The sequence below is a fragment of the Budorcas taxicolor genome, chromosome X (genome assembly GCF_023091745.1).
Source record: "Budorcas taxicolor isolate Tak-1 chromosome X, Takin1.1, whole genome shotgun sequence".
Taxonomy (NCBI): domain Eukaryota; kingdom Metazoa; phylum Chordata; class Mammalia; order Artiodactyla; family Bovidae; genus Budorcas; species Budorcas taxicolor.
In genome coordinates, this window is record NC_068935.1 from 27,598,540 (window position 1) to 27,620,977 (window position 22,438).

General features: G+C 38.2%; 1 protein-coding gene across 2 annotated transcripts in view; it reads left to right on the forward strand.

The window, feature by feature from the left end:
* Positions 1 to 21,951, forward strand: part of IL13RA1 (interleukin 13 receptor subunit alpha 1) — a 193,400-nt gene extending 171,449 nt beyond the window's left edge. For both annotated transcript variants that reach the window (XM_052663009.1, XM_052663008.1), the window contains exon 11: positions 19,470 to 21,951. In XM_052663009.1, coding sequence (XP_052518969.1) covers positions 19,470 to 19,562 — 93 coding nt within the window. In that variant the 3' untranslated portion in view covers positions 19,563 to 21,951. The remainder of the gene's footprint in view (positions 1 to 19,469) is intronic.
* The last annotated feature ends 487 nt before the right edge of the window (positions 21,952 to 22,438 follow it).

Here is a 22,438-nt window from a genome sequence, read left to right on the forward strand (position 1 = left end):
CCATCTATTTGTGTCCTCTTTGATTTCTTTCACCAGTGTTTTATAGTTTTCTATATATAGGTCTTTAGTTTCTTTAGGTAGATATATTCCTAAGTATTTTATTCTTTTCATTGCAATGGTGAATGGAATTGTTTCCTTAATTTCTCTTTCTGTTTTCTCATTACTAGTGTATAGGAATGCAAGGGATTTCTGTGTGTTGATTTTACATCCTGCAACTTTACTATATTCATTGATTAGCTCTAGTAAGTTTCTGGTAGAGTCTTTAGGGTTTTCTATGCAGAGGATCATGTCATCTGCAAACAGTGAGAGTTTTACTTCTTCTTTTCCAATTTGGATTCCTTTTATTTCTTTTTCTGCTCTGATTGCTGTGGCCAAAACTTCCAAAATTATGTTGAATAATAGTGATGAAAGTGGGCACCCTAGTCTTGTTCCTGACTTTAGGGGAAATGCTTTCAGTTTTTCACCATTGAGGATAATGTTTGCTATCGGTTTGTCATATATAGCTTTTATTATGTTGAAGTATGTTCCTTCTATTCCTGCTTTCTGGAGAGTTTTTATCATAAACGGATGTTGAATATTGTCAAAGGCTTTCTCTGCATCTATTGAGATAATCATGACTTTTATTTTTCAATTTGTTAATATGGTATATTACATTGATTGATTTGCAGATATTGAAGAATCCTTGCATCCCTGGGATAAAGCCACTTGGTCATGATGTATGATCTTTTTAATGTGTTGTTGGATTCTGATTGCTAGAATTTTGTTAAGGATTTTTGCATCTATGTTCATCAGTGATATTGGCCTGTAGTTTTCTTTTTTTGTGGCATCTTTTTCAGGTTTTGGTATTAGGGTGATGGTGGCCTCATGGAATGAGTGTGGAAGTTTACCTTCCTCTGCAATTTTCTGGAAGAGTTTGAGTAGGATAGGTGTTAGCTCTTCTCTAAATTTTTGGTAGAATTCAGCTGTGAAGCCGTCTGGTCCTGGGCTTTTGTCTGCTGGAAGATTTCTGATTACAGTTTCAATTTCCATGCTTGTGATGGGTCTGTTAAGATTTTCTATTTCTTCCTGGTTCAGTTTTGGGAAGTTCTACTTTTCTAAGAATTTGTCCATTTCTTCCACGTTGTCCATTTTATTGGCATATAATTGCTGATAGTAGTCTCTTATGATCCTTTGTATTTCTGTGTTGTCTCTTGTGATCTCTCCATTTTCATTTCTAATTTTACTGATTTGATTTTTCTCCCTTTGTTTCTTGATGAGTCTGGCTAATGGTTTGTCAATTTTATTTATCTTCTCAAAGAACCAACTTTTGGCTTTGTTGATTTTTGCTATGGTCTCTTTTGTTTCTTTTGCATTTATTTCTGCCCTAATTTTTAAGATTTCTTTCCTTGTACTAACTCTGGGGTTCTTCATTTCTTCCTTTTCTAGTTGCTTTAGGTGTAGAGTTAGGTTATTTATTTGACTTTTTTCTTGTTTCTTGAGGTATGCCTGTATTGCTATGAACCTTCCCCTTAGCACTGCTTTTACAGTGTCCCACAGGTTTTGGGTTGTTGTGTTTTCATTTTCATTCATTTCTATGCATATTTTGATTTCTTTTTTGATTTCTTATGTGATTTGTTGGTTATTCAGCAGTGTGTTGTTCAGCCTCCATATGTTGGAATTTTTAATAGTTTTTCTACTGCAATTGACATCTAATCTTACTGCATTGTGGTCAGAAAAGATGCTTGGAATGATTTCAATTTTTTTTTAATTTACTAAGCCTAGACTTATGGCCCAGGATGTGATCTATCCTGGAGAAGGTTCCGTGTGCCCTTGAGAAAAAGGTGAAATTCATTGTTTTGTGGTGAAATGTCCTATAGATATCAATTAGGTCTAACTGGTCTAGTGTATCATTTAAAGTTTGTGTTTCCTTGTTAATTTTCTGTTTAGTCGATCTATCCATAGATGTGAGTGGGGTATTAAAGTCTCCCACTATTATTGTGTTATTGTTAATTTCCCCTTTCATACTTGTTAGCATTTGTCTTACATATTGCGGTGCTCCTATGTTGGGTGCATATATATTTATAATTGTTATATCTTCTTCTTGGATTGATCCTTTGATCATTATGCAGTGTCCTTCTTTGTCTCTTTTCACAGCCTTTGTTTTAAAGTCTCTTTTATCTGATATGAGTATTGCTACTCCTGCTTTCTTTTGGTCTCTATTTGCGTGGAATATCTTTTTCCAGCCCTTCACTTTCAGTCTGTATGTGTCCCTTGTTTTGAGGTGAGTCTCTTGTAGACAATATATACAGGGGTCTTGTTTTTGTATCCATTCAGCCAGTCTTTGTCTTTTGGTTGGGGCATTCAACCCATTTACGTTTAAGGTAATTGCTGATAAGTATGATCCCGTTGCCATTTACTTTATTGTTTTGGGGTCGAGTTTATATACCCTTTTTGTGTTTCCTGTCTAGAGAAGATCCTTTAGCATTTATTGGAGAGCTGGTTTGGTGGTGCTGAATTCTCTCAGCTTTTGCTTGTCTGTAAAGCTTTTGATTTCTCCTTCATGTTTGACTGAGATCCTTGCTGGGTACAGTAATCTGGGCTGTAGGTTATTTTCTTTCATCACTTTAAGTATGTCCTGCCATTCCCTCCTGTCCTGAAGAGTTTCTATTGAAAGACCAGCTGTTATCCTTATGAGAATCCCCTTGTGTGTTATTTGTTGTTTTTCCCTTGCTGCTTTTAATATTTGTTCTTTGTTAATTTGATTAACATGTGTCTTGGGGTGTTTTGCCTTGGGTTTATCCTGTTTGGAACTCTCTGGGTTTCTTGGATTTCGGTGATTAGTTCCTTCCCCATTTTAGGGACGTTTTCAACTATTATCTTCTCAAGTATTTTCTTATGGTCTTTCTTTTTGTCTTCTTCTTTGGGGACTCCTATGATTCGAATGTTGGGGCATTTAACATTGTCCCAGAGGTCTCTGAGATTGTCCTTATTTCTTTTAATTCGTTTTTCTTTTTTCCTCTGACTCATTTATTTCTACCATTCTATCTTCTACCTCAGTAATCCTATCTTCTGCATCTATTATTCTACTATTTGTTCCCTCCAGAGTGTTTTTGATCTCATTTATTGCATTATTCATTATATATTGACTCTTTTTTTATTTCTTCTAGGTCCTTGTTAAACCTTTCTTGCATCTTCTCAATCCTTGTCTCCAGGCTATTTATCTGTGATTCCATTTTGTTTTCAATATTTTGGATCATTTTCACTATCATTTTTTGGAATTCTTTATCAGGTAGATTCCCTATCTCTTCCTCTTTTGTTTGGTTTGGTGGGCATTTATCCTGTTCCTTTACCTGCTGGGTATTCCTCTGTCTCTTCATCTTGTTTATATTGCTGTGTTTAGAGCCACCTTTCTGTTTTCTGGCAGTTTGTGGAGTTTGCTTTATTGTGGAGTTTCTTCACTGTGGGTGGAGTTATGCAGGTGGCTTATCAAGGTTTCCTGGTTAGGGAAGCTTGTGTCGGTGTTCTAGTGGGTGGAGCTGGATTTCTTCTCTCTGGAGTGTACTGAAGTTTCTAGTAATGAGTTATGAGATGTCAGTGGGTTTGGAGTGACTTTGGGCAGCCTGTATATTGAAGCTCAGGGCTATGTTCCTGTCTTGCTGGAGAGTTTTGTGGTATGTCTTGCTCTGGAGCTTGTTGGCCCTTGGGTGGTGCTTGGTTTCAGTGTAGGTATGGAGGTGTTTGATGAGCTCCTATCAATTAATGTTCCCTGGAGTCAGGAGTTCTCTGGTGTTCTCAGGATTTGGACTTAAGCCTCCTGCTTCTGGTTTTCAGTCTTATTTTTACAGTAGTCTCAAGACTTCTCTTTCTATACAGCACCATTGATAAAACATCTAGGTTAATGATGAAAAGTTTCTCCACAGTGAGGGATACCCAGAGAGGTTCACATAGTTACATGGAGAAGAGAAGAGGGAGGAGGGAGATAGAGGTGACCAGGATGAGATGAGGTGGAATCAAAAGAGGAGAGAGCAAGCTAGCCAGTTATCACTTCCTTATGTGCGCTCCACAGTCTGGACCACTCAGAGATGTTCACGGAGTTACAGAGAAGAGAAGAGGGAGGAAGGAGACAGAGGTGGCCAGGAGGATAAAGGGGGGAATCAAAAGGAGAGAGACAGATCCAGCCAGTAAGCAGTTCCCTAAGTGTTCTCCACGGCCCGGAAAACACAGAGATTCACAGAGTTGGGTAGAGAAGAGAAGGGGGAGGGAGGATATAGAGGCAATCTGGTGGAGAAAAAGAAGAGTCCAAAGCGGGGGAGAGAACAGTCAAGCCAGTAATTTCACTCCCAAGTAAAAATGGGTACTGAAGAATGGGTTCTTAAAGGTACAAAATTGATAATAAATACCAAAAAGCAAAGATTAAAAATCTAGAGTAGAGGTTGGATTTTCAAAAATACAATATTGAAGAAAAAGAAAAAGTCACAAAATTATAAAATATATACATAAGAAGTTTGCTTTAAAAAATAGGGTCTCTCTTTTTTGCAAAGTAATAGTAGCCTATAAAAATGAAAATTAAAGGGGTAATAGAGGACTTAAAAATATAATTTTTTTTTAAAATAAAGAATGATAGTAAAAATAGTAAAAATATATCTAGGACTTTCTCTGGTGTTGTTGTGGGCAGTGTGGGGTCAGTTCATTTTTGGATAGTTCCTTGATCTGGCGTGTATTTCTCAAGATCTATAGGCCCCTTCCTATGTAGTCGGTACTAACTACAGTACTAACTATGGTACTAACTTAATCTATTGCACCTGTCACTTCCAAGGAGGTTCCCTCTGTTTTAGCTTCTTCTGTTTGCTGGTCTCTTCAGTGTCTAATTTCCGCCCTGGCACAAAGGGGCGGTGGTGGACACTTTTTTAGGCTCACTTGTTCAGTCATGCTGTGGGGAGGGAAGGACGCTGCAAACAAATAACACTGGTGTGTGCTTGCAGTGTCTCGGCCACACTGGGTTTGCCCCCACTCACAGCATGTGTGCTTTCCCTGTCTACACTGCTTAGGCTCTAGGTTGCTCTGCCGGGAACTGTCTGAGGCCAGCCCTGGTTTGTATGTACTTCCCAGGTCTAAGCTGCACAGGTTCAGGTACTCGGGTAGTCCTCAGAGGCGCAGACTCGGTCGGGCCTGCGTTTTGTGCCCTTCCCAGGTCTGAGCAGCTCAGGTGACCAGGTGTTTGGTGAGCATGGTAGCTGTGACTTATTGCCTTCCCCGTCCCTGCCTCTTGGTTTTCTGGGTGTACAACCGGCACACCTTCTCAGGCAGATGTTGATCATCTAGTATCCCAAGAAGTCTTGGTTAGCAATGAAGCCTGCTTGCAATTTGGTAAATAATGCCTCTCTGGGGCCACATTTGCCCCCTTCCGGCTCTGGGTACCCTCATCTGCCTGTCACCAGAGGGGGATAGGCTGGTCTGCAGCCGGCTAGCTCTGCTCAGTCCTTTGTTCTGTGAGCAGGCCTGGCAGTGTCTCAGGTTAGGGCTTTTCACGTGGTAGTTATCCCACAGTCTGGTTTGCTATCCCAAGTTAGTTCCCTCAGATTGTCCTCGGGGCATTCAGGCCCAGTCCTTACTCTAAGCAATGTAGCCTGAGCCTCCCTGCCCAGCCCCCGCTTGCTCGTGGTGAATGCAGGTGTCTGCGCTGCTTCTCCGCTGGGGCAGTTACTGTTGGGCACCTAATCTTTGGGTTTTAATTATTTATTTATTTTTCTTCCCGATTATGTTGCCCCCTGTGGTTCCAAGGCTCGCCACAGACTCGGCAGTGAGAGTGTTTCCTGGTGTTTGGAAACTTCTCTTTTTTATGACTTCTTTCCTGGGATGGAGCTCCATCCCTACCTCTTTTGTCTCTCTTTTTATCTCTTGTATTTTTTCCTACCTCCTTTCGAAGACAATGGGCTGCTTTTCTGGGTGCCTGATGTCCTCTGCTGGCATTCAGAAGTTGTTTTGTGGAATTTTCTCAGTGTTCAAATGTTCTTTTGATGAATTTGTTGGGGAGAAAGTGGTCTCCCTGTCCTATTCCCCCGCCATCTTAGGACCACCCAGTCCACGCTTTTAACCAATCATATTATATAACATGTTTTAATAAAATGCTCACATCTTTATTTGAGTTTAACAGAGGAGAAAGAAACAGGTGGAACTGAAGGAATTTCTAAACTTTTGACAAAGCTATAAAATAATTTTTAATGATTATCAAATATAGCAAATTTTCCATATGTTCTTCCCATTCTCTCCCCATTCTTGAAGTTGTCCAGTATCTACATGTCCAATGCATAAGGTCATTATGTACTATATTTTCTCCCTTATAGCCCTTTTTAGTCTTAATTCTGTATGGTATGTATTGGATGCTAACTTCCAGTCTTTCTGTTGATGTCGTTCCATTAATTTTGGTTTTATGAAGCACCAGAAGTTTTCTCAGGATTCATGAGACCAACATTTCCTGAATTATTTACACATTGATGGAGTTTCCTTCATTAATAATTTAAAGTCATTTTAGCTAGATGTAAAATCCTTGGCTTACATGTTCTTGCCTTGGGTGTTTTAAATATGTCATCCATTTTCTTCTGGCATAAATGTTGTCAAAGTCTACTGACAATTCTCTCTGTATTGAAACACTTGGTCTTTTTTGCCTGGTTGTCAAAAGACTTTTTTCCTTCAAGTCTAATAATTTTATTAGCATATGTCTTGGTGTTAGTCATTCTGGGTTGATTTTCCAAGGTATATAGTGTGCCTTTTCAGTATGTAGTTTCAAATCATTTTTTAAAATTTCAGTAAAAATTTCTTTGCTTATAGACTTTGTTATTCTGTCCCCTTATTTTCTTTGCCTGTCTTCTATGTTTGTCACATCCTTTGATAACTTTCTTTTTTATTATTTTAATCTCATTTCTTTTTGATTTAAAAATAATCCTCCTCTTCATCTTCTGTTTCTCTTAAGGTATTATCTCTTGTGTTTATTTGCCCATGTTTCCTCTAGCTAGTCTTCATTTCTGAAATGATTATTTTCTTTTACTTCTGTTTCTTGGGTTTTACCATATGCTTTCTGAGTTGCTCTTATTTTGAATTCTTATATTCTTTTATATCATGTACATTTTCCATATCATATAACTTTTTCTTAATATCTTTTCACTAATTTTAAAACATTAGATTATAATTTTCATCTATTTTTTGGTAGACATCTTTCTGGCCTGCTTTAATTCTATAACAATATTAATTCTGTTGCTTATTTTTACATGAAAGTAGTTTCCCTGAAGTTTTAGAAGGAGGCTTGATTTAGGATAGGTTTTTTTTTCTAATTTCACAGCTATAGAGTTCCATCTTCTATTATTTTTGCCAATTTAATTATAGTAAATTCCTTTCTGAAATATGATTCTGCCTGTTCACCTCCTCTACTTTTATCTGGACTCTCTAGTTTATGTCTCCTGGCTCTATCTTAGCCAGTGTGGGGTCTGTTTCCATCAGTTTCTCTTCAGGGTAGACTTGGCCCGGGAAGAGAGCTTTGGGTGGTTTTGAGAGCTCAAAGGGCCCAGGTGGCTCCCAGGCTGTCCCATGGTCTTCTTGCATTTGGTCACTCTTGGACAATGCAGACTCCTACCAGACTCACTCACTTCATACATCAGCTTGCTGACATTTCAGTGAGTTGTCTTAGAGTCCTCACATCTACCAGAGGCCCTGCTGATTCTGTCTCTAGACTCTCCTGTAACTAATACCATCCTGCTCTTCTAGCATCTCTAATTTGGCTACCCAGTCATATTTCAGGGTTCATTGGAGCATCACTTTGATCTGGTCTTGTTGCAGACTATGTGGATTTTATCTTTGCCTTCCTACTTAGCCTGCAGACTCACGTTTCCTGCTTGTGCTTTTTATTGTGGCATTTGGGAAAATAGAAGAACTATGCTGCCTTGAAATATATACATTACCATGTGTAAAACAGATAGCTAGTGGAAAGTTGCTAGATAACACAGGAAGCTCAGCCTGGTGCTCTGTGAGGACCTAGAGGGTAGAAGGGTGGGCAGGATGGAAGGGTGGGGTGGGAGGAGAGAGACTCAAGAGAGAGGGGATATCTGTATACTTATAGCTGATTCATGCTGTCATAACAGCAAAAACCAGCACAATATTGTAAAGCAATTATCATTCAATTAAAAAAAATATTATGCTGCCATCCACGACCTTCCTCATAGGATTTCTCTGTAAACTACAGACCATGGGCCAACTCCTGTCTGCCAGTTGTTTGCATACAGGCTGCAAGCTGCAAATGTTGTGTATACTTTTAAGTAGTTGAAAAAATCTAAAGAAAAAAATTATATGAAATTCAAATTTGAGTGTCCATAAAGGTCAGTTGGAACACAGCCATGCCTATTCATCTGTATATTGTCTATGGCTGCTTTCATGCTACAGCAGCACAGTGTCAGTATCATGATGCACTTGATCAGTTCCCTATTATTGGCCATTTAGATTAATCTAAATTTTATTATTATAGGTATCATTTCACAGCTAATATTAGCATATATATTTCATTACTTTCTTGGGATAAATTGTTACAGTTAAGATTGCCAGATGAAAGGAGATTATATTCATTTTAAACTCTTGAATTGCCATTGACGAATTGTCATCCAGAAGGGATATACAAGTTAAATATCTATTAATATTAAGGATACTGGTTAAATAAATTATAGTGCAGTCATACAATGAAATATTATACAGAGGTTCAAGAAAATGAGGTAGGTCTATTTTACTGATATATAAAAATATATAATCTATGCTGTCTCATTAAACACTCTGGTTCAATATCTAGGGTATGATTCCTCCATATTAAGGAAATGGTGGCATTAGAATACACATACTTAAATTTTTCACAAGAGGCATTGATTACAGCTAGGTTGTACTGACTTACATAGCAACCAGTAGTTTGACTCACTGGTTGTTTGGCCATGCTTTTGCCCACAGGAATGTATGTAATTAAAAAAAAAAATTCTTCCCAATGTGATAGATGAGGAAAGGGCATCCTGTTTTAAATTTACAAATCAAATTTTATATTTTTCACATGTTCATTGACTTGAATTAATTCTTCTGTGAAATTCTCGTTCATTGCTTGTTTTTGCCTGGCAATATTCTTTTCCCTGATGGTTTGTAAAGCTGTTAATATATCAATTAGTAATCCTTTGGTTTGTCATCACTGTTTGCCTTTGTATTGTATTTAGGGTGATTAGCGATGTACAAAAGGTTTTTCTTTTTGCAGTCAAATCTTCCTTTATTATTTTTTAATTTATTTGTTTAGTTGAAGGATAATTGCTTTACAAAACTTTGTTGTTTTCTGTCAAAGCTCAACATGAATCAGCCATAGGTATACATATATCCTCTCCCTTTTGAAACTCCCTCGCATCTCCTGCCTCATCCCATCCCTCTAGATTGATACACAGCCCCTGTTTGAATTTCCTGAGCCATACAGAAAATTCCCATTGGTTATCTATTTTACATATGTAAGTTTCCATGTTACTCTTTCCCTCCTCTCCTCTCCCCATGTCCATAAGTCTATTCTCTGTTTCTCCATTGCTGTCCTATAAATAAATTCTTCAGTACCATTTTTCTAGATTCCGTATATATGCCTTAGAATATGATACTTATTTTTCTCTTTCTGACTCACTTCACTCTGTGTAATAGGTACTAGGTTCATCCACCACATCGGAACTGACTCAAATGTGTTCCTTTTTATGGCTGACTAACTTTGTGTACCACAACTTCTTTTTCCATTCATCTGTCGATGGACATCTAGGTTGCTTCCATGTTGTAAATAGTGCTGCAGTGAACAATGGGATACATGTGTCTTTTTCAATTTTGTTTTCCTCAGGGTATATGCCTAGGAGTGGGACTACTGGGTCATATGGTGGTTTTATTCCTACTTTTTAAAGGAATTGCCATACTGTCTTGCATAGTGGCTGTATCAATTTACATTCCTACCAACAGTGCAAGAGTGTTCCCTTTTCTCCACACACTCTCCAGCATTTATTATTTGTAGACTTTTTGATGGTGGCCATTCTGACTAGTGTGAGGTGATATCTTGCTGTAGTTTTGATTTGCATTTCTCTAATAATGAGCAATGTTGAGCGTCTTTTCATGTGTTTGTTAACCTCTGTATCTCTTCTTTGGAGAAATGTCTGTTTAGGTCTTTTTCCTGCTGTTTGATTGGGTTGTTTGTTTTTCTGGCATTGAGTTGTATGAGCTACTTGTATATTTTAGAAATTAATCCTTTGTCAGTTGTTTCATTTGCTATTATTTTCTCCCATTCTGAATGTTGTCTTTTTACCTTGCTTATAGTTGCTTATAGTTTCCTTTGCTGTGCAAAAGCTTTTACGTTTAATCAGGTCCCACTTGTTTACTTTTGTTTTTATTTCCGTTACTCTAGGAGGTGGGTCATAGAGGATCTTGCTTTGATTTATGTCATTGAGTGTTCTGCCTATATTTTCCTCTAAGAGTTTTATAGTTTCTGGTCTTACATTTAGCTCTTTAATCCATTTTGAGTTTATCTTTGGGTGTGGTGTTAGGAAGTGTTCTAATTTCATTCTTTTACATGTAGCTGTCCAGATTTCCCAGGACCATTTATTTAAGAGGCTCTCTTTGCCCTATTGTATATTCTTGCCTCCTTTGTCAAAAATAAGGTAGCCATAGGTGCATGGGTTTATTTTTGGGCTTCCTATCTTGTTCCATTGGTCTATATTTCTGTATTTGTGCCAGTACCATACTGTCTTGATGACTGTAGCTTTGTAGTATAATCTGAAGTTGGAATCCAGCTCCATTCCTCTTTCTCAAGACTGCTTTGGCTATTCGGAGTCTTTTGTGTTTCCATAAGAATTGTGAAATTTTTTGTTCTAGTTCTGTGAAAAATGTCATTGGTAACTTGATAGGGATCGCATTGAATTTGTAGATTGCATTTGGTAGTATAGTCATTTTCACAATATTGATTCTTCCTACCCAGGAACATGGATTATGTTTTTGTCGTCTCTATCTGTTTTTCTCATCTCCGTCTGTTTTTTTCATCTTTAATATCTTTCATTATTGTCATATATATTTTTTTGTATACAATTCTTTTGTCTCCTTAGGTAAGTTTATTCCTAAATATTTAATTCTTTTTGTTGCAATGGTGAATGGGATTGATTCCTTAATTTCTCTTTCGGATTATTCATTGTTAGTATACAGAAATGCCGGTGATTTCTGTGTATTGATTTTGTATCCTGAAACTTTGCAAAATTCACTGATTAGCTCTTGTAATTTCCTGGTACTATCTTTAGGGTTCTATGTACAGTATCATGTCAACTGCAAACAATGAGAACTTTACTGCTTTCATGATCTGGATTCCTTTTATTTCTTTTTCTTCTCTAATTGCTATAGCTAGGACTTCCAGAACTATGTTGAATAATAATGGTGAAAGTGGACACTCTTGTCTTGTTCCTGATCATAGGGGGAATCCTTTCAGTTTTCCACCATTGAGAATAATGTTTGCTGTAGGCTTATCATATATGGCCTTTACTCTGTTGAGGTAGGTTCCCTCTATGCCCATTTTTTGAAGAGTTTTGATCACAAATGGGTGCTGAATTTTGTCAAAGGCTTTTTCTGCGTCTATTGAGATGATCATATGGTTTTTATCTTTCAGTTTGTTAATATGGTGTATCACATTGATTTGCAAATATTGAAGAATCCTTGAGTTCCTGGAATAAACCCAACTTGATCATGGTGTATGAGCTTTTTGATGTGTTGCTGAATTCTGTTTGCTAAAATTTTGTTGAGAATTTTTGCATCTATGTTCATCAGTGTTATTGGCCTGTAGTTTCGGTTTTTGGTGTTGTCTGTCTGGTTTTGGTATCAGGGTGATGGTGGCCGCATAGAATGAGTTTGGAAGTGTTACTTCCTCTGCAAATTTTTGAAAGAGTTTTAAAAGGATAGGCATTAGCTCTTCTCTAAATGTTTGATAGAGTTCTCCTGTGAAGCCATCAGGTCTTGGGCTTTTGTTTTTGGGGAGATTTTTTTATCACACTTTCTATTTCAGTGCTTATAATTGGGTTGTTCATAATTTCTATTTCTTCCTGGTTTAGTATTGGAAGATTGAACTTTTCTAAGAATCGGTTCATTTCTTCCAGGCTATCCATTTTATTGCCATATAGTTGTTCATAATAGTCTCATAATTCTTTGTATTTCTGCATTGTTTGTTGTAACCTCTCCTTTTTCGTTTCTAATTCTGTTGATTTGATGCTTTTCTCTTTTTTTCTTTTTCTTTTCTTTTATTCTTGATGAGTCTGGCTAAAGGCTTGTTAATTTTATCTTCTTAAAGAACCAACTTTTCATTTTATTAATCTTTACTATTGTTTCTTTCATTTCTTTTTCATTTCTTTCTGCTCATATCTTTATGATTTCTTTCCTTCTACTAATTTTGGTTGTTTTTGTTCTTCTTTTTCTAGTTGTTTTAGGTGTAAAGTTAGGTTGTCTATTCGATGTTTCTTCTGTTTCTTGAGGTAGCATTGTATTGCTATAAACTTCCCTCTTAGAACTGCTTTTGCCACATCCCATAGGTTTTGAGTTGTGTTTTCATTGTCATTTGTTTCTAGAAATTTTTTGATTTCCCTTTTGATTTCTTCAGTAACCTGTTGGTTATTTAGAAACATGTTGTTTAATCTCCATGTGTTTGTGTTTCTTACAGTTTCTTTCTTGTAAAAAAAACTTCATCTCATCTCATAGCGTGTGGTCAGAAAAGAAGCTTGATACAATTTCAATTTTCTTAAATTTACTGAGGTTTCATTTGTGACCCAAGACGTGGTCTCTCCTGGAGAATGTTCTATGTGCACTTGAGAAGAAGCTGTACTCTTCTGTATTTGGCTGGAATGTCCTGAAGATATCAATGAGATCCATCTCATCTAATGAATCATTTAAGACTTGTGTTTCTTTATTAATTTTCTGTTTTGATGATCTGTCCATTGGTGTGAATGGGGTGTTAAAGTCTCCTACTTATTGTGTTACTGTCAATTTCTCCTTTTATGTTTGTTAGTGCTTGTCTTATGTATTGAGGTGCTCCTATGTTGGGTGCATAGATATTTACAATTGTTATGTCTTCCTCTTGGATTGATCCCTTGATCATTATGTAGTGTCCTTCTTTATTTGTAAGTCTACTTTGTCTGATATGAGGATTGCTACCCCAGCTTTCTTTTGCTTTCCATTTGCATGGAATATATTTTTCCATCCTCTCACTTTCAGTCTATATGTGTCTTTAGGTCTGAAGTGGGTTTCTTGTAGACAGTATATACATGGATCTTGTTTTTGTATCCATTCAGCCAGTCTGTGTCTTTTGGTTGGAGCATTTAATCTGTTCCCACTTAAAGTAATTATTGATATGTATGTTCCCTAATGCCATTGCCTTAATTGTTTGGGGTTTGTTTTTGTAGATCTTTTTCTTCTCTTGTATTTCCTGACTATGTAAGTCCCTTTAACATTTCTTGTAAAGCTGGTTTGGTGGTACTGAATTCTCTTAACTTTTGCTTGTTTGAAAAGTTTTTGATTTCTCCATCAGTTTTGAAAGAGACCCTTGCCAGGTACAGTAATCTTGGTTGTAGATTTTTCCGTTTCAGTACTTTAAATATATCCTGTCATTCCCTTCTGGCCTACAGAGTTTCTGCTGAAAGATCAGCTATTAAATGTATGGGGTTTCCCTTGTGTGTTACTTGTTGCTTCTCCCTTGCTGCCTTTAATATTCTTTCTTTGTGTTCAATCTTTGTTAGTTTGATTAGTATATGTCTTGGCATGTTTCTCCTTGGGTTTATCTTGTATGGGTCTCTTTATGCCTCTTGGACTTGATTGACTATTTCCTTTTTCATGTTGAGGAAATTTTCAACTATAATCTCTTCAAAACTGTTCTCATACCCTTTCTTTTTCTCTTCTTCTGGGATCCCTATAATTTGAATGTTGGTGCATTTGATATTGTCCCAGAGGACTCTGAGACTGTCCTCAATTCTTGTTACTTTATTCTGCTCTTCAGCAGTTATTTACACCACTTTATCTTCCAGATCACTGATTCATTTTTCTGCTTCAGATATTCTGCTATTGATTCCTTCTGGAGTATTTTTAATTTCAGTAATTGTGTTGTTTGTCTCTGTACATTTATTGTTTAATTCTTCTAGGTCTTTGTTAATTGATTCTTGCATTTTCTCCATTTTGTTTTCAAGGTTTTTGATCATCTTTACTATAATTATTCTGAATTCTTTAGGTGGTTTGCCTATTTCCTCTTAATTTATTTGGACTTCTGTGTTTCTTTTTTGTTCCTTCATTTGTGTAGTATTTCTCTGCCTTTTCATTATTTTTTTTTGTAAGTTATTGTGTTTAAAGTTTCCTTTTCCCAGGCTTTGACATTGAATTCTTTCTTCCTTTTGGTTTCTGCCCTCCTAAGTTTGGTCCAGTGGTTTGTGTGAGCTTCATATAAGGTGAGTTTTGTGCTGAGTTTTTGTTTGTTTTTTTCCTCTGATGGGCAAGGCTGAGTGAAGTGGTAATCCTGTCTGCTGATGATTGGGTTTGTATTTTTGTTTTGTTTGTTATTTAGATGAGGCGTCTTTCACAGGGTGCTACTGGTGGTTGGGTAATGCCAGGTCTTGAATTCAAGTGGTTTCCTTTGTGTGAGTTCTCACTATCTGATACTGCCTAGGGTTAGTTCTCTGGTAATCTAGGGTCTTGGAGTCAGTGCTCCCAAAGGCTCAGGGCTTGATCTCTGGTCAGGAGTGAAGATTCCACCAGTGGTTTGTTATAGCATTAAGTGAGATTAAAACAAATATCCAAAAACGAACCCCAGACAAATGGCAGTTACAAAATCAGGCAAATAATACTTAAAATAATGAAATATACACATATACATATACATCCATGAGCAAAATCAAAATAAGTCCGACAAAAATAAAATACAGTAGATTGACCCAGAGAACAATGGAAATCAAAAGTTATATTTACCAGTTAAGAAAAAAAACTAACTAAAGCACAAACTGGAAAACAAAACTAATTCAAGGTGCCAAGTGGGGAATAAAGCAATGAAAACAAAGCTAACAAATATGTTGAGAGGAAAGAAAAGAAAGAAAGAATAAATATGCAAAGTTAAATAGAGGTAGATGAAGAAGATTCATATACATTAAAGATTAATTGCAAGGGGAAAAGAACAGTAGGAAAGGCAAACAAAAGAGTAAATGTAGAAAAATAATAATAGGTTAAAAAAATTAAAATTAAAAAAAGAGAAAAGGGAAAACTCCACAGAATTGCAAAAGCCCAACGTACAGGCAGAGGTTTATAACAACAATAAAAAAATGTGACTGAGGAAAAAAAGAAAAAACTCAAAAGCTTAATTAGATTTCATAGTGCCAATAAAATCTGCAGCTACAACCGAGGGTGGAAAAAAGGGGAAAAAAAGAAAGAAAAAGTCCAAAAGAATCAATAGAACAAGTCAAAACCTAAGAATAATAAATGTTTTTCTTGGGTCACTGCTGTCAGAGTCCTTTCCCTCTCTGGGAGTCAAAGTCCACCTCACCTCCCTAGGATGCCGTCCAACACTGCTGATCTCTGGACCTGCTGTGGGGGCAGCTCATATTCCAATCTGATCCAACTCCTATGTGTTCTTGCCTTCAATGTCCTCAGCTATCAGAACTAGTGCATTTTCTTTTGTGGGAGCTCTCATGACCTTTTATATATTCTATAGACAGAGTCTGCCTAGTTGACTGTGTGGATTTAATCTGCAGCTTGTAAAGCTGGTGGGAAGGTTTGGGGTCTTCTTCCTTAGCCACACTGCCCCTGGGTTTCAATTGTGGTTTTATTTCCACCTCTGCATGTGGGTCTTCCATTGGGATTTGCTCCTGAGGCTGCCCTGGAGGATTTGGGTTTGCTCCTGTGAGGGCCAGGTGTGGAGGTGGTGCACCTGCTTGGGTTGCAGGGGTTCTGGCAATACCAGGTACTCAGGGAAGTTGGCAGCTTGGGCAGCAGGAAATATAGTGCTCTAGAAGGGTATGGCAACCACTATTGGCCAATCCGCTCCAGCATTCTTGCCTGGAGAACCCCTCTCCCTGACAGAGAAGCCTGGCAGGCCACAGTCTATAGGGTTGCAAAGACTCAGACACTACTGAAGTGACCCTGCATGCACAGATGGAAGAATTTTTTTTGCCTGTGGCATCTCTGCCCCAGTGAGAGTTGAGCATGAAGGTGGTACAGCTGCTTGGCCTGCAGGGACCCTGATGGCACCAAATATGCAGGGACACGGACTGCCTCTGCCACAGAAGTTATGGCCCTATCAGAGTCTTTTTTCAAGCCCCTTTTAGCTGGTGATCAGAAGGCCTCTTTGGCCAGTCTTTCTCCATAACTCCGCCCGTTCAGGCACTTAGTGGGCTCCCTTGCCTGGGGTTCTTCTGTTGTTCGGTGTGTCAGGTACATAGAGGGGCCCATGGCTGGGGTCTTATTCTGTAGATCAGTGCATCAGGCACTTAAAATCACCCTGGGTGGGGTCCTGCTCTGTAGTTCAGTACAGTCAGGGGTTTGATGGGCCAGCCTCTCTATTGTTCAGCTCCGGATGCTGGTATGTGGGGAGAGAGAGGCTATGGTGATGGCTCCACCCCCTATGTGTGACTCAGCAGTATCGCCTTGCTTCCATGGCTGCCTGGCTTTCCTCCACAGGCATTTCCCACCACAGTCTCCTCCCTCAAGTCCCCTCAGTTGGTCTCGCCCCAGTCAACAGAAGCTCTCACCCTGGGATTGCTCCACAATTCCTAAACTTCAGCTCCCAGCCACTGTACCTTCTAGGAGACCTGCTTCCCTGTCTGGGGTATGTATGGCTGTGGCAAGGACTGTCTGATTCTCATTCCATTTAGGCTGCCACAGATGAGCTGTTTCACTCTCAGCCTTAAATGTTTCTCCTCTGACTCAGATGATTGCCCTGATGTGGGGACTGGACCCCTGCTTCAGTTCCAGCACCCACTGAGGGCAGGTCTAGTCCTGGTAACACTCCTGCTTTTTCCCCAAGTTCCTTCGTCCTATTGAGTTTTACATGGTTCTATATATTCTTTTCCTCTGGTCAGGTACTCCTGTCTGCTCTCAGCTGGTGTTCTGCATGCACTTCTGTGTCTGATGATGTATTCCTGATGTATCCATGGAAAGAATTGTACTCCATGTCCACCTACTCCTCCACCATCTTATTCTTCCTCTTCCTTTATTTTTTATGTGTAGAAAGCTCTTTCCTACTACAGATTTATATAATTGCTCCTTAATACATTTTTCCAGGACTTACTTGATTTTTGTTTTTCACATACAGGTCTTTAATCCATAGAGGGTTTATCCATATAGGCTGTGAGGTAGGGTTTAACTTTATTTTTCAAATGTTTAGCCAGTTGTCTTAGTGTCATTTATTAGATAAACCATTACTTTAAGGTTGTATAATGTTTTTAGATTTTTTATCAGATATCTGTGCATTTTTTTAAAATTTAGGTGTGTTAAGATTTACATACCATACATTTTACTTTTAAGTGTACAGTTAGAAGAGTTTTAGTGAATGTATGCAATTTTGTAGCCACCACTCCAATCAAGATGTAGAAAACTTCCATCATCCCTCCAAGTTCCCTCATACTTTTTTACAGTACACCCCCTTCCCTGATCCTGTACCCTTGCAACCTCTGATCTGTTTTCTATCTGTAAGAGTTTGCCTTTTCCTGAATATTATATAAATGGAATCATGATTAAAGTGAATGGTGAAAGTGTTAGTCACTCAGTTGTGTCTTAGTGTTTGTGGCTGCATAGAATGTAGCCTGCTAGGCTCCTCTGTCCATGGGGTTTTCCAGGCAAGAAAACTGGAGAGGGTTGCCATTTCCTTCTCCAGGGGATCTTCCCAACCCAAGAATCAAACCTAGGTCTCCTGCATTGGCAGGCAGATTCTTTACCATTTGAGCCACTAGGGAAGCCCAAAATAATCATGCAACCCACAGATTTTTGAGTCTGGCTTCTTTCACTTAGTGTGATGTTGCTGTGTTGTTGTGTGCCATTGCTTTTATTTTTATTTAACCATTTACGTGTTCAAGAACATCATGACTATTCCTGACTTTTGGCTTTTATGAATAAAGCTCCTATAAACATTCATGTAGAGGTCTTTGTGTGGACATATTTTCATTTCTCTTCGGTCAGTACCTGGGAGTGAGATTTCTGGGTCATTCAGTAAGTGTATATTTTGTTTTATAAGAAACTGTCAGACTGTTTTCCATAGTGATTGTGCTATTTTACATTGCCACCAGCAATATATAAGTCCAGGTACTCTGCATCCTTATCAGCACTCGGAATTGTCAGTATTTTTTATTGTAGCCTTTCTACTAGGAGTATCATGGTTAAATATTTAGAATAATTTGGAAATTTTAAGCAGTGTTTCCCAACTCATCCCTCTATATGTGCTCTAAGACTGGATGCTCCTGACTTTCTGGGTCCATCTCTAGTTGCATTTGTTTTTAGTTTTTCTTCTTTCCATTTACTTCTCTAGTCTTACAGAACCAGAAAACAGCAGAGCAGAAAGGAGCTTAGAAATAATCTAACGCAGGGATTGACAAACTTTTTCTGTAAAGAACAAGATAGTAAATATTTTTGGTTTCACAAGCCATTGGGTCTATTACAGCAAGTCAGCTCTGCTGTTATAGCGTGAAAACAGCCATAGGTGATACAGAAACAAATGGATGTGACTGTGTTCTAATAAAACTTCATTTACAAAAACAAGCAGCCTGCTAGATTTGGCCCTTAGAACATAGTTTGCTGTCCCCTGGTTTAGTCTAACAACTGTGTTTTACAGATGAGGGGACTGAGCTCACATTTCATCCTTTCCTCTGACCTGAAAGGAAGGAAGGCAAGGACTACGATATTGGCTTTCACCATAAGAGACACACTTAACTTGAGTTCAAGATGTGCTTATTTTGTATGCACAATTCCCTGTTCTTGCATGAAGTTGTTAATGCAAGGTCTTTCAAAACTTTTAACTGCACTGTCTTCTAGGATATTTTGTACATTGCCATAAACCCTGATGCCTTTCTGAGCCTCTGACAGCTCTGAAGCAATGGTCACATTTGAGCAGTAAAAAAATAAAGATAGAAACAGTTGAAGTAAGAAAAACATGTCACTGTTTCATTCTTCTACAAAAGACTTTGTTTCCAGTTTTGGAGATGTATGTCTGCATAAGTTTACCTTTTGAGATAGCTATTAAACATCATATAACAATCCCATGCTTTTTTTCTTGATCAGTTCTTTTAATTGTCCAAACAGATGACGATTCTTGGGTCAAAACAAACAAACAAAAAAAAAACCAACAAAACAAACAGGAAAACATACACTCCATGCACACAAACCTAAAAATAAGCAGTTACTGCAGGTACTCAGGAAAAGAACACTGTTTAGAAAAGTCATCATGTGTTTTTTTCTTTCCCTTCCAGCACTGGAAGAAGTATGACATCTATGAGAAGCAAACCAAAGAAGAAACTGACTCTGTAGTGCTGATAGAAAGCCTGAAGAGAGCCTCTCAGTGATGGAGATAATTTATTTTAACCTTCAATGTGACCTTGTGAAGATTCATACTGTTCTCCATTTATTATCTGGGAACTTGTTAAAGGGAAACTGAAACTACTGGACCATTTCAAAACAGGCAGCTCATAAGAGCCACAGGTTTTTCTGTTGAGTCATGCACCGAAAAACTAAAAATAATAGGCCCTTTGGAGAAAAGAACAGAGTCATTCTTGCTGAATTATAAAAGCAGACATCTTTTGCGAAGGCTTCACACTAGGGGGCAAAAGCTAGAAAGCGATGATGGCAGTTGAGTTAATCTTATCAAGAGGTGTGACAACTTCCTGAGGGATCTATGCCTGCTTTGAATTCTTTTTCTCAGATAATACCAACACATATTATTTGTAGGAGAACTCATTTTGGGTGCAAATGCTGAAGTCAAACTTGAGTCATAGAGAACATCTAACAAAACAGAATTGATAGAATCTGTTATCTATTGTTTGGGATCCCATTGAGTTGGGGCTACGGCTATTAAAACTCTTTAATATTTAATAGTCTGGAATCTTCATCCCCTCCAGCAGCATTTTCCTCTGCTTTGAAAGGCCCAGGCATCCATGTCAGCCAGCTGTGACTACAGAAAAAGCAGAGGCAGCTTCTTTACTGAGAACTTTTGAGGCCATTGCAGGCTTTTAATGGCAGTGGAGGCAGAACAACTTATTGGATATTAGAGTTTGAAGGACCCAGTCTCTAATGATGAATTTCTTCTTCACCACTGCTATTCAGATCAAGTATTTAGCACACGTCCAGATTGTATTGTGCCTCCAACTGTGAAGTGCTGACTCCCTCAAAGAATTCACAGTCCAGTTGGGGCTCAATCAGTTTTTTCTCCCCACCAGTCATTTTCCAGACATTTCAGCTCCCCACTCCCACCCCGATTTCCCCTTTTGCATTCTCCTTCATCTCCATCTGTGTATTCTTTCACCTCTCATTAGCAATTAGAATATAAATCTTCTCACAGCACCTAGAGGAGCAGGGAGTAATTTGCATCTCAGGAAAAGTATGAGTAGATTGAGAAACAATGACTTATTCTCTCATATTTTGTAACTTCTATGTGAGTCTGCATTTATTTGAAGGTTTTCAGCATTTACTGTTTATGCATTTTCTACACAGAAAAGAAGTATTCTCTTCACTTAGAACTTTGATATTTGCTTGAGAAAAAAAGAATACTTATATCTTTCTCTTTTCCCTTACTCGCCCGAATGGTTATTAGCAGGCTTTGTTTCTAATACTGATAGCCAGCCATCCCAGGCTCCAACGTTAGTCCTTTGTGGGTTTTTTTTGTTTGTTTGTTTGTTTGTTTTCTGCCTATGTTAGGGCTCCATCCTCACCCATCCCCACAACATATTCATATGTGTATATATATATATTCCCTCTATTTCTGCTTCCTCTATATTAAGAGTATGGAAATGAGAAGCTCCCCTCCTCACATAGACTCAGATTACTGGTAGGAACTTGAGAACTCCATGTCACAAGTTCTTCAAACATTCATTCATTCGTATTAATAAGATAGTGCTAGTTCCAATTCCTGCTCTTAGGGGGAAGGGAGATAAGACATCCCTACTCTTTACAGGTTTGGGCAAAAGTGGCAATGTCCTTGCACCACAGTGGAGGAGAAAATTGGGGATCATGGCAATGGCAGATGTCAAGATGTTTCCTCCCTGCACTTCTATATTTGAGGTCAGGTTGAGGCTGAAAGACAGGCATGGATGTTCCATTCTGCCCTACTGTTCTCTAGAAAGAATATTTGGTTTTCCTCTGTAGGGAGGAGATTATTATTTCCTAGCCAGATCTTATACTTCCAGAAAACACAACACCTAAATGCCTCACCCAAAGCCATTTTTCCTGTCATCCTACTTAGATAGCAGTGGTGGGGGATGCTCTAATATTCTGATGATCTAAGGAACTACTGGTCCCAGACAGTCCTGCAGCCTGAGAGTGGGAAAATTGTGTTTTGTTTCCATCTTGCTCTTTTAGTAGCAAAATAGTTGGGGGAAAAATGGGGTGGTGAATTATGGAAATGCCTATGGCTGTTTTATAATTCCTGAGAAGTGATCCCCAGGTCTTGAGACCAATTGCTTAATTGAGAGCATCAGCTTAATTCCCACTACCTATAGGAAACTAGTAGTTTTATGTACTATTTGATGTCTAACCTATATGTTTTTTTTTCTCCACATAGCTAAGTAAACCCACTGTAAGAATGGTCATTCTTATTCTTTCATTCAGATAAGTCTTTTCCTCATCTGGCACAGAAGGGATACATGAAACTATGTTAACTTTTTTGGTAATGCCTTCAACTAGGGATCATTTTAACTTCTTGCAGAAAAGCTTAAGTAAAATAAATATTGTTTTTTTGTATGTCACCCAAATGTTTTCCTTTTGTCTTATTTTGAAGAAAGAGTTATGAGGAGTAGGTGGCAGAAAAAATTGGAGTTAAAAGAATGTAAGTTGGGAAGAAATTCCAAGAGCGCTAATTTATCTTACAACCATTTATCATGAGCTTCTCTGCTGTTCTTGGCATGCCTGGGTTTTCTGATAAAGGTGTGCATGTAGTTTAATATTAGCACAGCCTTTGCAAACAGTACCTGAAGGGACATAAGTGTTTGATAAATCATGGTTCTAACAAGGGAAATGGGGAACTAGTCCTTTCTGATTTTAAGCTTCCAATAGAGTGCAGTGTGGACTTCCCTGGTAGCTCAGCTAGTAAAGAATCTGCCTGCAATGCAGGAGACCCTGGTTCGATTCCTGTGTCAGGAAGTTCCCCTGGAGAATGGATAGGCTACCCACTCCGGTATTCTTAGGCCTCCCTGGTGGCTCAAACGTTAAAGAATCTGCCTGCAATGTG